Raw genomic sequence first — 15,553 nt, forward strand, 5'->3', positions numbered from 1 at the left:
CAACTGGCCACCAACAAGAGATCACCATTTAACCCAACCCCAATACAACTGGCCACCAACAAGAGATCACCATTTAACCCAACCCAATACAACTGGCCACCAACAGAGATCACCAACCCAACCGTGTAACCCAATACAACTGGCCACCAACAAGAGCCAACACCAACAAGAGATCACCATTTAACCCAACCCCAATACAACTGGCCACCAACAAGACAACTGGCCACCAACAAGAGATCACCATTTAGCCCAACCCCAATACAACTGGACACCAACAAGAGATCACCATTTAGCCCAACCCCAATACAACTGGACACCAACAAGAGATCACCATTACACAGAGTGCAATTAAGATGGACATTTTTTTAAAAACGGCAAAGAAATAATGACTGATCTTTTGTTCAGTCTAAATATGTATCACCTTGTTGTGGCATTCTTGTTTGTCTTGCCAACAGATGGTATGGTACTTAAGTGTTTTCATAATATTTCCTTACAAGAGTCAAGTTTGCTAACCCTATTCAGAAATAGTGACTCCCTCCTAACAAGAGAAATTAGGTCATGAACATGGTCCTTTGCAGCAATTATTCACCTGCCAGTACATGTATTTCTGTCCATTTTAGCTTTAACCACTGCAGAAAAATCAGTTTCTTCGCTCACAAAGGATGTAGTAAGAGTGTACAGTTGGACCATCAGGAACTAGAACTAGCAGTATATTCACACCAACAAATACACCATGGAAGCAGCTTACAATCAAGTTGTCCTCTGTAGAGTAACTACAAAAGTTCAGGCTTGCAGTTACACACCCTACTATTGATCACTGGTTTGACTGGTCCAGATTGGATTTAAACAGTGTCTCCAAGTTCTAGCTGAAAGGGCTGAATACAGCATAAAACAAGTCTGACACACATCTACACATTCTTCAGGGTACATATTCAGGGTACATATGTTATGACTTCTGAATTGACAAAAATCAGTGTGAAACTCTACAGCCTAATCACATGTTTTAGCCCAAAACGTATCTCCTTGACCATGTAAAAAGTGCGAGAGTTTGAAAGTCATCTCGAAGGCCAGGTAAATAGTAAAAGGGTTTGAAAGTTGTTTCCAAGGCCAGGTAAATAAGCAAAGAGTTTGAAACTCATCTGCAAGGCTAGGTAAATAGTCAAAGTGTTTGAAACTCATCTCCATGGCCAGGTTAATAGTCATAGAGTTTAAAACTTGTCTCCATGGCCAGGTAAATAGTCAAAGAGTTTAAAACTTGTCTCCATGGCCAGGTAAATAGTCAAAGGGTTTGAAACTTGTCTCCATGGCCAAGTAAATAGTCAAAGGGTTTGAAACTCATCTCCAAGGTCAGGTAAATAGTCAAAGGGTTTAAAAACTCATCTCCAAGGTCAGGTAAATAGTCAAAGGGTTTGAAACTTGTCTCCAAGGTCAGGTAAATAGTCAAAGGGTTTGAAACTCATCTCCAAGGTCAGGTAGAAATCAACAAGTTTTAAGACTACACCTTAAGCCTAAAACTCACCAATAAGGCAGAAAATGGGAGTATCTAAAAATAATATCCTGGGTCAGATGGAACTGTGAAGAGTCTGAAACTCATCTCCCGCACCAGGTAGAAAGTGAAAGTGCCACCATGAGATGTGGGAAGTGCACTGGTTGAAGTGCTCTGCCCTGGCACTAGGCCAGATGTAAGGGAAATGTGTTTGACTAGCACATACATGTCAAACACAGATGTACTCACACCGCTACATTCATCCTTCAACAGGAACTACATCAGTCATACGGACAAATTACTCCTTGAGAATGCAGGAGTAAATGCCAATATGAATGGGAGACTTCAGGATGCTCAGCAACCGTATTCCATTTCCCCAGCTTCCATAATAAACATTGCCTATTCTTTACTTAAAATGTTTGTTAACATATAAAGCTTCGTTAGGTGTCTGTACCTGAGGGAAATATAAACATATCCAATAACCTTAGCATTCTTACACAAACAGATACACAAGATTTCAAAATTTACTTGTCATTTCCATTGCTACTTTTAAATTTCTATTCTACACCACGGTTAGAGCTGACTTGAAAACAATCACTTTTAGGTAACCTGTGAACAAATTGATATTTACATTTATGTATGAATAACAACTGAAATAACCTAGATACACACATCACAAGGACAATGAACACAATTCACTTCACATAATAATGAAAAACTTTAGGACTTACTCTCCTCTGACCCAAAACAAATTGTCTTGCCTCATATCGCAAATTAAAAGCTTACATTAGTTTCAGAGTATGAATAAGTTTGAGCCACAAAAGAATGATGCATCATAAGTTTTGAAGATGCAGGAATTTGCCAACAAGCAGAGTCTGGCCACTACTGAGCCAAGGATGCTTGGTACCCCTGCAAGCTGGACAATATCCTAAAGAATTCTCACCATCTCCCAACTGGCTGGCCATTGTTTGAATTTTCATCAATTGATTAAAAAAAATCACAAATACATTCATTGCAGTAAAACACCTGGAAGACCTAAAACTACCTTAAATGATGTAGACTGATATACTCACTGGGTTCAAATTTAGTAGTAATGAAAGAGGTACAGTAAGAAACCATATATCAGTATTTCGGCTCTGGGACAGTGTATGCAATTCAAACAGTCCATAATCCTTATGTTTGGGGTTGTAATGTATGTGGCTATCATTTGGTTCATGCCTCCAGTTGTCCAGAGATATCACCACAAACAGGAGAGCTGTAAACATAGCATCTCTTGTCACGCTGACATCAGTACATGAAAGATATTTTATTCCTACAAAAACCATCAACTGCACTGAGGCAGCTGCACTGTCACTCATGGCCAAAGGGACATAACTGCTATTTGCTTCTTTCCCAAGGTCTGCATTCTGAGACAAATTATATTGTTAACAGAACATAAATTATGAAGTTCCCAGTAAAAAACATTTAAGACTTTGAATGTTGTCTGTTTGAAGAAGAAATAAAATATTGTCATATGGAGGCATGCAACCTTCCTCACTCCCTGAGAGGTCAGTCAATAACATATATAGGTGGTTTGATCAATAAGTCCAAGTTACGTGAATCTGAATAGGTAGGTAGGAGTTTCTTTATCTGACCATTAAATGAATAACAGTGCGGGATGCTGTCTTGAGGAACATAAAAAAATGTACCAAAAAATAGAAAGACAGCAAAAAATGTCCTTAACTTCATGTGGAGCTAATTTGCAGGGTTGAAGATTAGTTTCTTTTGCTGTTTGGACCTTTTAAAACGATTATTTCTTTAGCTGTCAAATTTGGGACGGATGAATAGGAAGTCTATGACTTGTTCCTGGTGTGTCTTCAAGAGACAGACATGTTTTCATGTGCAAAGAAAATGGACGGATCAGATGATTAAATGACAAGAATCTCAGGTCAACATGGAAGTGTTGAGAAAAAGCCACCTAGTTTTTATAAAAACTACTCACACTGTTGGTAGTCAGCACCAAGACACAAAGTGAGCTGTATATTCAATGTCTCCATCAACTGAGGATGTGACTCTGTAATGAGGGTTTGAAATTTTTATGTTTTTACTGTCTGTGCCATGTGGTTATCTGATGTGAGATGACAGAATGTTATTAATGTAATGAAATGTGATGATATTAAATGTTTATGACTACAAGCATGACCATTACGAATTACTGACACAATGGAAAAAACACTGAAAAAATATATAACTCTATCATGTATCAGGTTTCATCGTGATCACTTTGACATTCTGAACAATTACTGCTAAAGCTGTAACTCAATACCATGATGAATCTTTATCTAATTGTAGGTCAACACTTCCTACCAATAGATCAACTCTCTGGATCAATGTGTCACACAGAAGATAGTGCTGACACATGTCACAACAAGAATTCATTAATTTCTTCTTAAAGGCACAGTGTCACACATTTTGGACAATATTTTGGACTATATTTTATATATTGGTGGCATATACACTCACTTTAGCTTCCTACTGATGAAAAAAAAGACTTATTATCTCTTACGGCTTGCATGAAATCGATAATTGAAACTTCGAGGCAAACAGCTTCCAAACAGATAACACTTGCCATAATGGAATGTAAATGATTACACTGTATAAAGAAAACTGTTGCACATGGTGTTGTCGGTGTTTGCAGAACTTATCTCAATCACAAGTTCCGTTATAGGATATTCGTAAAGAACGCTACAAGGGACAGAACTCTATGGGGCTCGCTTGAAATAATGTTCGGCTGGTAGAGGGCACAAGAGTCGATTTAATGCAACATTGCATAATTCATTCGATTTTTATATTGTAATCTCAATACGTAATATTTTATTTAATAAATTATATGGAAGCTTCCCTGAGGGCTGATAGTTAGTATTATTGAGAGAACTGCATTATGTATTTTTATAATGTGGTGTGACATTGTGCCTTTAACATCACGCAGTATCTGATTCCTGTTGTATTGCTATAGACATCACCGAAGTTTCAGTTTTCCAACCCTTGTGCTTTCTGACAAGAATGATTTCAATATATTTTTCACTATTTCAACTTCTTTTCAATGTTCACAAAATATAACAAATGAAATGTTAATTAAGATTCTTGCTTGTAATAACTAGTTGATGTGATTTGTCAAAATTTGAGGGAAACATGTTGTCTTCTATTCGTGTTTGCCATTTCAGTATGTCCCTTCTGGGCTACATCCAGACCAATCTGTAATTACTTGCCACCTACCTCAACCAAGACATTGCCGCCCACACTATCTTGTGTATATAAACTTTTGTTACGGAAAACAGAGATTGTAAAAGTGGTATGTTATTATCCCATCACTTTCAACATCAATGACATTCGAACTAGGATTGTTCACTCCACTTCATCTCTGAAAACAAATTTAACTCTATGTGTGTGATTTTTATAGGCACCCCTTCATGTCAATTTCCTAAGTGTCTAGGGAGATTATGTTGGTGATTGAAGAATATCGTGAAGAAGTAAAACAGTCTACTGATGTGCTTCAGATTCAGACACGTCCATGCCAGACAGGGAATGGCAAGAGCTTATCAGCATTAGCTGCAGAATGGTGAATGCTGAAAACTGGTTGATTGTTGTTTGCTGTTATGCCTGATCATATTTGAATAATTTCATCAAGTACAGAAACAAGACAACAAACATGCAATTATCTGGAGGTATTTTCACACAACACAATCATGAAATGCATGGTGTTGTTATGGAAGGCAGAGATGCTGACATAATCATCCATTAATGTCCTAAACACATTGAACCTCAGTCCTTCTTTGATGCAAGATTTGAGAAGAAGTTAGAAGTGATTGTGAATGGACAGATAATATGCATAGCTTAATGCCAGAAGCTTACTTGAACCATTGGTATTGGTGAGCTAGAAATAAACTAAAAAAGACAAAACTCAAGTTTACCTTGTCATAATCTCTGGTGTGATCAAAGGAGACAAAGTTATCTGATTCAGACATCTGGGCACAAAACCTGTAATGTGAAATAAAACTTGTACATATTTTATCCATAACAGAAGGTGTGAGCTTTGTTGACCACAGTCTTGACTGCATTAAGTACATGATGTGTACTCCAATATCAAAGAGACATTTCAACAGTTTTTACATGTAATATGTTTGCCTTCATATATTTCTTTAAAAAAAACCACAACCCATATCTTATAGCTGAGTACAGTCTTACCAACAAACACATGTTCTGTCAAGACTTGGCAGCACACAATAGGTAGACCCTAGGTTAACCACTATGCATGACTCACCTGTTCTTGGTGGGCGTGGCATACTCATCTACAATGCGTTTGATCAGTTTGGGTGTGCCCATCTTATCACTCAGGGCCTCAGAGAGATCTGACTCCTCCTCAATCAGAGTTGACAGCTTCCTTGCTGACTGGACAGAAGTTTGCCTGACAAAATAAAAATGCAGAATACATATTAAAAAATGTTTCCATTCTTCACATGATACTTTACTCTGAAGAACATTGCACTCAAGAGATTTCTTTCTTTGAGGTGAGGTGAAATTGGGTTTAACGTCGTGCTTGAGAATATTTCGCTCATATGACGATGTGCATGCGTGTGTATTTGTATGTGCGGCTGCTTGTACTAGCCCAGATTTAAGCTGGTTTTATAGTGCTAGCCCACTGAGATACCACGCCGCAGTGAAGCATGAATACCCCACTCAGACACATTATACTGACTCCAAGCTGACCAGTCCTTGTTGTACCCATTGATGCCGAACGCCAGGCAGGGACCAACAAGTACCATATTTTAACGTCTTTTGGTATGAAGTGGTCGGGGATCGAACCCGCGACCTTCCACTCTCCGGGCGGACGCTCTAACCACTACACCACGGAGGCGGTCTCTTTCTTTGAAGATCTTAAGCAGACTGGTATTTAATCTGACTGAATGGTTTTCTTTATATTTTTTTAAGCATTCTAAAGAAATGTTTAATGCTCTAGTTTATATATGTGCAGCAACTTAAAAAGGAAACAAAATAGATACACTAAACATACTGTAAACTGGTAAAGATGACAGGACAATTGGCAGTTTCTAATTCTGCCTTTAGACCCCAGACTACTTGTATTGTATTGCATATTTGTCCTCAAAACCTCAGCAATGCAATGTTATATGCATTTTACCTTGCAATCTGTGCTGAGAAAGCTACATCGTGTGCTGTACTCTGAGTTGTGTCAGTTCTCTCATGGTACCTTGGATCCGGGTCGTGGGCGGGGGAGCTCACTGCAACTGTCAAAGTACTCCTCTGTGGAGAGGTGGAAGCTGACAGACTTGCCATCATTCCTGGAGGAGGCTGAGGCCATGTCCTGCTGGACATACTGAGGGTACTCTGGTCTGTCTGGAGTGGAATCTGGACTGGTTGAAAGAAAGTCCACTTCATCAACCGGGCTCCTTCGTCCACGTTCAATGGCAGCCTGGAAACTCAAGCTTCGACTTCGGGTAAACTGGGACACATTGTTGTCATTTGCGTCTTTCCTATTTTCGATGGCATTTGTAAAGCTGGGTCTTCTGAATCCTGCTGGACTTTGAACCCTGACATGGACAGTTTCCTTCTTATGCATCCTGTCTCCTACACTACGGGAATATTTATGCTGCCTGTGGTAGGAGGAGTCAGAGTTTGCGTTGCTTTCAGCAGACGTCTGACTGCCACTGCCATATCTGATAGAACTCCGGATGAAGTCTCTCCTTCTGTTCTGTCCATCCACACTTCGGGAACATCTTGGACTGACATCCACACCGCTGGTGCTGGAGCTGCTGGAGGTGTTGAGGTTGGTGTAGAAGTTGTTGTGACTCTCAGGGTCGTGGTAGCAGTGGCGTTGATGGAGAGAAGGGCAGGACAGGGTGTGGTGAGATGGAGCATTGCTGTTCTTCTGGCACACGGCACAACTGTCTCTGTCTAGGGAGGAGTACTGGTTCAGGGCTGAGAGTGTGCTTGCACGCTTGTTGGGTCTGGTGGTTGGGTAGTTGCCATTGAAGAAGTCAATGGTCAGTGCATCTAGTACATAAAGAGAACAATCAAATGCTCTGAATACAGAAGGAACTGCAATCGAATTTTAGGCAGTACACACCCTATTTCAACATTATCAAAATAGCTGCAATGTGGTTTAATGCTAGAAAATGTTCTTTCAACTGTAGTCAGTGATACTTAACAAATGCTGACACATGATCAAGTCTGGGCCAGTGTGAGTGAGTGAGTGTGTGAGTATGGTTTTACGCTGCTTTTAGCAATATTCCAGCCATATCGCAGCGGGGGACACCAGAAATGGGATTCACACATTGTACCAATGTGGGGAATTGAACCCGGGTCTTCGGCGTGACAAGCAAAGCTTTAACCACTAGGCTACCCCAACCCCTCTCTGGGCCAGACAAACCTCTGGCTGACAGAATAAACAATGATCTAAATGTTGGGCAGTGTTTAAATAAATTGCTAGGCTGGCAAGACCAACAGAAGCTGCAGATCCTGAGTAAACTTTTCAGGTTGTCAAACAACTGCAACTTTGTGACAAATACCAGGACATGTAAATTTACTGGAGGCCACAAAGAACCATTCAAACTTGACACTAAAATGCCTGACAGAGATTTACCTGCCACAGGTCTACCAGTTGGTATACATTTTAAACACTGATTATGGGTATACCTGCATCAAGTTACAATGTCACTGCAATGTGGCAATGTTAGTTTTGTTTCTTGTTTTACTACAGTCAGCAGTCAAAAAATACAACTGTCCAGACAGACCTGTGGGGTATCATGAGCAATGCCTCATGCAATCAAACAATCAACATCACAGAAACCACAGCACTGAAAGTAGTTGCCTCTTACCCCTAGCCATGGAGTACTGGAGACCTATTCCAGCTTGGGTCAACCTAACATACCACATTGTCATGATCAGCGTCTGAGCAGTCATCACTGTCAAGTGCTTCTCCCCAATAATTCCCATTTTAGTAATTTATTACAACACACATGGTAAAATCATTTTCCCTGCCAGACTATGGATGAGACAGAAAGTAAAAAGTCATTCTTTATGATCTTCTGTCTTCTATATACATACATATATATATATATATATATATATATATATGAGAGAAATGCAATTATTACTCCCTCATTCAATACAAATAAATCAAAATAATTATGATCTAATACATCTCTGTTTGAGTGTCTGACACAGAGTTTTCACCACACAATTATATTTCTGTTGCCTCTAACAGAAACACAGATATTGGAATTTTCACTGAAACCAACCAAACATAACTCATTCCCTACAATTTCAGAAAAATATAGGGTACACTAATCAGTAACCATCCAAAATGTTCCAACCAATCTTAATGTTGAATGGACTTCATGGAAAAATCATTGTGACATTTACGGGCAGTAACACTAAGCAGTGTGCTGCCAGATCAATATATTTGACAGTCCTCCTACCAACAAGTGGGGAGCTTGGAGAGGTGTCCATGTGTTCACAATAGTTGCCCGATGAGTCCAGCTTCAGCTTCATAGGCTTGCCCTTCTGCAACAACAAAATTCTGATGAAACATTGCTGTACCGTTCAGCGCCCGACAGTTCTGGGTGTTCAATCACAGCAGCATGGACAGAGGTGTAGACAGTAGGGCTGTAACAAATACACTATGTTGCGAATATGATACGTATCACAAATATTGGGTAACGAATACGAATAATTATTCACGAATACAATATTGTAGTTAAGTGATTGATGCACAATATTGATTGCCCATGGTAACAGTGTTAATTTGTCACAGCAATAACCAGTCATCTCATGACACTCAAATTTGGTATGTAATAGTTATAGTTGACAGTACCTTATGCGACCTTGGCAAACTAACATGACTTGCACTACTACAAGGCTAGTACATAATGCATTCTTGCATATCTCATATTGAAAAAGGACATAAGGGTTCAAGTAAAATACACTCCATTAAAAAATTGTAAATATTCATGAATATTCGGTTCTGGTGACCACGAATAACGAATTGAATTCATGAAGGGCTACGGTTCGATTCACCCGAATATGCGAGTGAATTGTAACAGCCTTAGTAGACAGATATTTTGTTTGTTGTTTAATGCCACACTCAACAATATTCTAGCCATTTGATGGTGATCTGTAAACAATTAATTCTGGACCAGACAATCCAGTGACTGACATTATCAGTATTGATCTACGCAACTGGAATAATATGACTGCCCTGATCCTGTTAGTCACCTCTTAAGACAAGCTGGGGTTCCAAACTGGATCTTCAGGGGTAGACAGAGGTGAAGTGAGGTGAGGTGACTTGAGTGAGTGAGTTTAGTGTTACGCTGCGCTCAGCAATATTCCAGCTATATGGCGGCAGTATGTAAATAATAGAGTCTGGACCAGACAATCCAGTGATCAACAGCATGAGCATCAATCTGCGCAACTGGGAACCAATGACTTGAGCTTGAGGTGAGGTGGCGTTGGGTGGGCTGAAGTGATGTGAGGTGAGGTGAGGTTGGATGGAGTGTGGCAATGTGAGGTGATACTGGATGGGGTGAGGAAATGTGAGGTGAAGCGAGTTGTGTTGAGGTGAAGTGCACCATTATTGCAGTTATGTAGTAATGTACAGGGATGTGTGTATGGGTGTGTGGCTGCTTGTACCTGTCAAGACTAATGACAGTTTGATAGTGCAAACCCATTTAGAAATAAAGCGACACTTTACCATGGACTCAAACACAATATTTTCACTCAGACCCAACTGGTCCCTGTTTCTATACCCTTAAAGCTGAGCAAAAGACAAGGCAACAACAAGTACAATGTTTTAACATCTTTTTGGATGATGAGGCAAGGGAATCCAACAATTAACCTTACTCTTCCTGGATAGATCATGCAGGCAGATGGCATGGATAGAGAACATGCTAAAGTTGTGTGAGTCAGTTTACTCATCACATAGTTATTTTGTTGGGTATTGATTTGTTAGGTTATCTAACTGTTAAAGATATAAATTGATAAAAAAGTTACACATTCATGCTCAATTTTTGTTATTGTTATCGCATTTTCTTATCTTGTATATAAACTGCTGTACCCCATCAGTCCCCCATATGCTTGAAAACGGTATAAGAACCTATACCAAAACGTCGCTATTGTGTTGTTTTTTATTAATTTATTGAGGTGAAATCTAAATGTTTGTGAAGAGTTGTCATTCCATGTGTGTGTTCATATTATTTCCGTTGTAATTCTATAGTGATTATTTTATGCAATTTGTAAGCAAGCTGAGTTTTCAGTCAGTTAATATACTGGTACTTTATGAAACTAATGTGAGTTACTTCCCCCAGTAAGATCATACACAACTTCCAAGTGACATGTGTCTGAAGTACAGCTGCACCATGTGTATAAGCCATGGTGACTGGGCAGCAAAATGTCTGTTAAAGAGACAGACAAAGCACCTCCTTGACATGTGCCCTCACCCCAAATGGTCATTACTCTGACCACCAATTACCTTCATCCCACAAGTGTACACCCATACTTGAAGATAAGCCCACTAACAATTACTGTATAATTGCTCGTATAGCTTTCCAAACACAAAATGGGTGTGAGATCTGAAGATCAGTATGATTATAGATGCAGAAAGGGAGTGGCTATCCCTGACACAGCACTTAAATACAACACTAAGCTGGCATCTTGTTGATACACAGTGAAACCTTCCTAGTCCAAACCATCTTTATATTAAGCTGTAGCTGGAGACAAGGAAAACACTGGTGTCAGGCCATACTGCTGATAAGGATTCGGTCAGGAACATCAAGTAACAGAGATTTAGCCACTTGTCTGAAGCTGGTGTCGGGTAAAATGGATTTTGATCTTATCAGTTTTGTCAATGAAAGTCCATACATTAACACTAAGGTCTCCTGAAAATGATGTCAAGGGACTTTGGGCTTGTAGAGGACTTTAGCACAGACTTGTCACATGCTCTTAAACAGGAGCCAAATATTTTTTACTGTACAGCAATGAAAAAATGGCTGCAGCATAATCAATTTCTTGTCCATAGACAACATTCATCTATCAAATAATGGTTTAAGATTTAAAAATATTCTTTCCTGCACCTCTTTTTTAAAACTATATCACAGTGATGGAAACTCATTTATGTTTCAGTGATGGAAACTCATTTATGTTTCAGTACTAGCCAGTGACGCATGTTCTTTAGAATGTTGTTTGTCACAATAATCTATATCATTCATGGTGAAAAACAGCATGCAGAGTAAAAACTATGATCCACGATCAATCATCGATCATTTGCCTCAAAGAGATGATTGATGTGGACTTGTGAATTGATTCCAAACTGAAGTCACAATTCATTTAATTAATGGATTATTATACACAACAAAACATATTCAACTTATCATGCAAAACGTCACATTTAAAGTTCAAAAGGATATTTCAGAATAGTAGCGTACCTACTCAACTCTGTTTTTACTGGTTTAACCAAGTTTCGGAGTACATCATAACAAAGAAAAGAAAGAAAAGAAAAGAACAGACAGAAAGGAAATCTTGTGTGTCTACATAACATACAAGGGTTCTTTCCTGGAGTAGGGCCCTGTTATATGGTACTGGATGTCTTTCTGTTCCTAGTACATGATTGTTATGTAACAGCTGACAACAGGGATGAGCCTTACTAACCAAAGCTCCCAGGGCCACTTGGCGCTTCACCAGCTTGTCTTTCAGGGTCTCAATCTCTTTGGAGATCTGCTCCTTCAACAGGTCTGTGGAACTGGACAGCGGGCTATCCTTCTAGGAGAAAAAACAGATTTAGATGACCTTTACATAGATATCAGACACAAAGTCTTTAATACTGCAACTGCATAAAGCTGAATCCCTGGTTTTACACTTCAAACCAATCATAGTAGAGTCACAAGCAAGTCTTGGGTCCTTTTGCTAAGCTTACTTAGGGATCACTAAATCTTGAATGGTTTCAGCATTTAAGAAACAGAACTGTGAACTTTCATATAAAATTTCATAAGCAGCAGCATCATCAACAAGTATATGTCATAGTATCTTTTTCCAAGTCTGCCAACCCAGTAACCTTTGTTTCTCCATAAAAATCTAACTGGAGTGAAAAGCCTTCGATGTGTCTTCTGAGCTATTTGTTCTAAAGATGGCTCCACAAGTGACTCAATACTGTAACATTAACGTATCCGTAGCACAATGACTGATTTGTCGAATGAGACACTTGTGACAAGATTCAGTATCATCCAAATTATCGCACGCATGCACGCACACACACACACATATAGCTATCAGAAATTAAATGGGAGATATGTTGTGGTATTTTCATCAACCTGAAAATCAAAGATGTTAGCATCTGCCTGACATGCTCTTCAACACACCAGTCAAAACATAACACAAATCCTAAACATTTTCCATGGATAAAAAGTTCTATGCAGCAGAATCCACTTGAAATTTTGCATTCCACCTAAAGGTAAGTCTGACAGTTTTGAAACAGCAAAACACAGACCAGACCAGCAGCTGCACCCTGTGGAGAGAGCTTTCCTCAGTAAATATATGACAATTTCACACCTAAGTCCTTCTGTAGCCTAGCAGACACAAATCGTCAATTTATCTCTGACCATATTCTTTGAACTGTTCTCTTGGGAAGAAAACAGCAGTGCTGTGTGAGCTGGTTTGAAATGCACCGAGACCTAGGACATGATCACAGACAACGCCTGGAATATATCATGGCTGCTGATCAGGGCTAGACTAAAAGTTATCCTGAGACAAACAAAAGTCATACAGCCTAATTCATGCCAGGCACCTAAGATTGATGTCTGGTAATAACCGTTCCTGTACAACAGAGAAGACAATGAAGTCTATTCAACCAGACAAACACCAGCGCAAGGAATTATCCAGTTGAAAATGAGAAAGATCAATACACATGGTTAAAATGTCCAAAAGTCCAATCATAACAGAATCTAAATATCTTGAAAAGTAACATTAATTAATCTTTTTAGACAGTTTATATGATTACATCTTTTAACTTTTTCAAAATGTGTTACCAGAATTTCTGCAAGGTCAAATAAGTCCTTGGGGCGACAACATGATTTTTCAAATCTTCATTTTGCATTATCTAATCTTCCAAGAGGAAGATCTAATTCATCCAAAAACAAACAACTGCCCAAATGGTAATTCCCTTTGCCTGGTAAAACAAGTATGAAACAAAAAACAAGTCAGAAATCCATGAGGAAGTATAAATATCATAGCTGTCCTTAAGACTGAAAGGACATAGATTTAATATGAGTTGGAAAAACTTGGATAAGCTGCATGCCTCTGTTAAAATCTGACAGGGGAGATTCTGAAATTGGAAATTTCTTCAATGAAAAGACCTAAATTGAATTGTTGGACTCCGCTGACAGCTTGAAGTTCCCTTAGCAAATAACAGACATTTGTGACAGGTATAATTAGGTTCCTAACACTGCTTCTGAAAATGAGAAGATGAGACTATTAGTTTACAGGGTACTAATTGAGGCTGATCAGCCAGTTGGGCAAGAAATGAAGACCTGTAAACAATGAGGTTGCTCGCAATTGTGAGCATGCATTATGTGTCAGAACTCAACATAACGCTTAGCACCTATTTAGGGCTTTGCAAGGGTATATACAATAAACAAAAGACATGCTCCTACACTGAGGTTTAGGCCAGTGGTTTAATAAGGCACCCACGGGATAGAAATTCCTCCTTTTTTTGCTTCTCTGTAGTAATGTTCTGCAACCAGGTCACCATCCAACTTATGGTCAAAGTAATAGTTTATGTGGAAATGTCACCAGTCCTTCCAGAACTTTTCAAGATCTGGACAGACTTATTTATATTTTGAACATTGGTGGTATCACCTTAATCAACAATGATGGTAACATAGTTTTCAACAAAACCGTCACAATGCTGACTTGCTCACTTACGATCCAAGCCACAGAAGACACCACTCTCCTACCCAGAGTTCCATGCGCCAAGCCAGCATAGTACCTCTGCCACAGGCCAGAAAAATGTGACGATTCGTCACATCTTGCAATGTCCATTCAATATAATGTACAGATTTCTTTTACTCTTTTATTTTTGACGAGTCTACACATCTAACTAAACATCTTTAATAGAATGGTTTAGTTTCACTGAGAAAATATCCAAAAACATGTAACACTATTTCGATTTGCGTAGCGATCCTTTGTTTACATAGGTTGTACGGCTCCACGTGCTGTCATCGAAGACGACGGAGAGCAAACGATGCAGCCAGTTTGATATCTAAATATGTACTGTCATAGACCTAACTTTCGCAGTTATGGAAGAATATATATGTAACAATGTAAAACATTATGAAGAGAGCGCCGAAAAGCTTTCGTGAGTCCAGTCTCTTCTTATTATGAATATGCGCGTTTGATTACAAACAAGAGAAAAGTCCGGTCACGTGATATGCAAATTAGCCTGTTGCAGTGATGTTATGGCAGTGATGTTATGTTAAGTCATCGCTGTGCCGGAGTATGAGAAGACACCTCTGATGACTTGCAACAGAACAATATGTCAACATAGTGCAATCTTGTATCCGTTCATTGTGGTCATGAGAATAGTCTGCTGCAACTTATAGTAATATTCCAACAATGTCACTTCAAGGGACACCAGTAACAGGCTTCAGAAATTGTACCCATGTATGGAATGAAACCCAGGTCCGTAGCATGATCGCAGCGATCATATTAATCACTAGGCTACCCCAGTGCCCCACCGAAATACCTGGAACCATCTCCAGAATTGCATCATACCCAGAGGTAGCAAGGTAGGTTCTTCATTTTATCTCTGCCAAGATTGAATCCCCTCAACATTAAGCACATGCAGGAAATATACCCAGAAACACACTGCAACCTGATATGAAAACACATGATGTGGAGAACTACCTGACCTGGTAATCAGTTGTCAGCAGATCGGGTTCAGATGCACAGAAATTGGATGTGATGCTTTAGAGACTTAGCCAAAATGGGAAACAGGCGACAGTGAGAAAGGCAGTACATTTGTGC

At 39.3% G+C, this 15,553-nt stretch overlaps 1 protein-coding gene across 1 annotated transcript in view; it reads right to left on the minus strand.

Annotated features, from left to right (window-relative positions):
* The window catches only part of LOC124280612 (paramyosin-like), a 113,366-nt gene that overhangs the window by 7,597 nt on the left and 90,216 nt on the right, over nucleotides 1–15,553 (minus strand). The window contains exons 21-25 of the mRNA XM_046716594.1: nucleotides 12,185–12,295; nucleotides 8,962–9,046; nucleotides 6,732–7,534; nucleotides 5,787–5,914; nucleotides 5,437–5,503 (exon numbers count right to left, since the gene is read on the minus strand). Of these exons, the coding sequence (XP_046572550.1) occupies nucleotides 5,437–5,503; nucleotides 5,787–5,914; nucleotides 6,732–7,534; nucleotides 8,962–9,046; nucleotides 12,185–12,295 (1,194 nt within the window). The remainder of the gene's footprint in view (nucleotides 1–5,436; nucleotides 5,504–5,786; nucleotides 5,915–6,731; nucleotides 7,535–8,961; nucleotides 9,047–12,184; nucleotides 12,296–15,553) is intronic.

This window comes from Haliotis rubra, unplaced genomic scaffold, assembly GCF_003918875.1.
Source record: "Haliotis rubra isolate DU_JTF1 unplaced genomic scaffold, ASM391887v1 Scf27, whole genome shotgun sequence".
Classification (NCBI taxonomy): Eukaryota; Metazoa; Mollusca; class Gastropoda; order Lepetellida; family Haliotidae; genus Haliotis; species Haliotis rubra.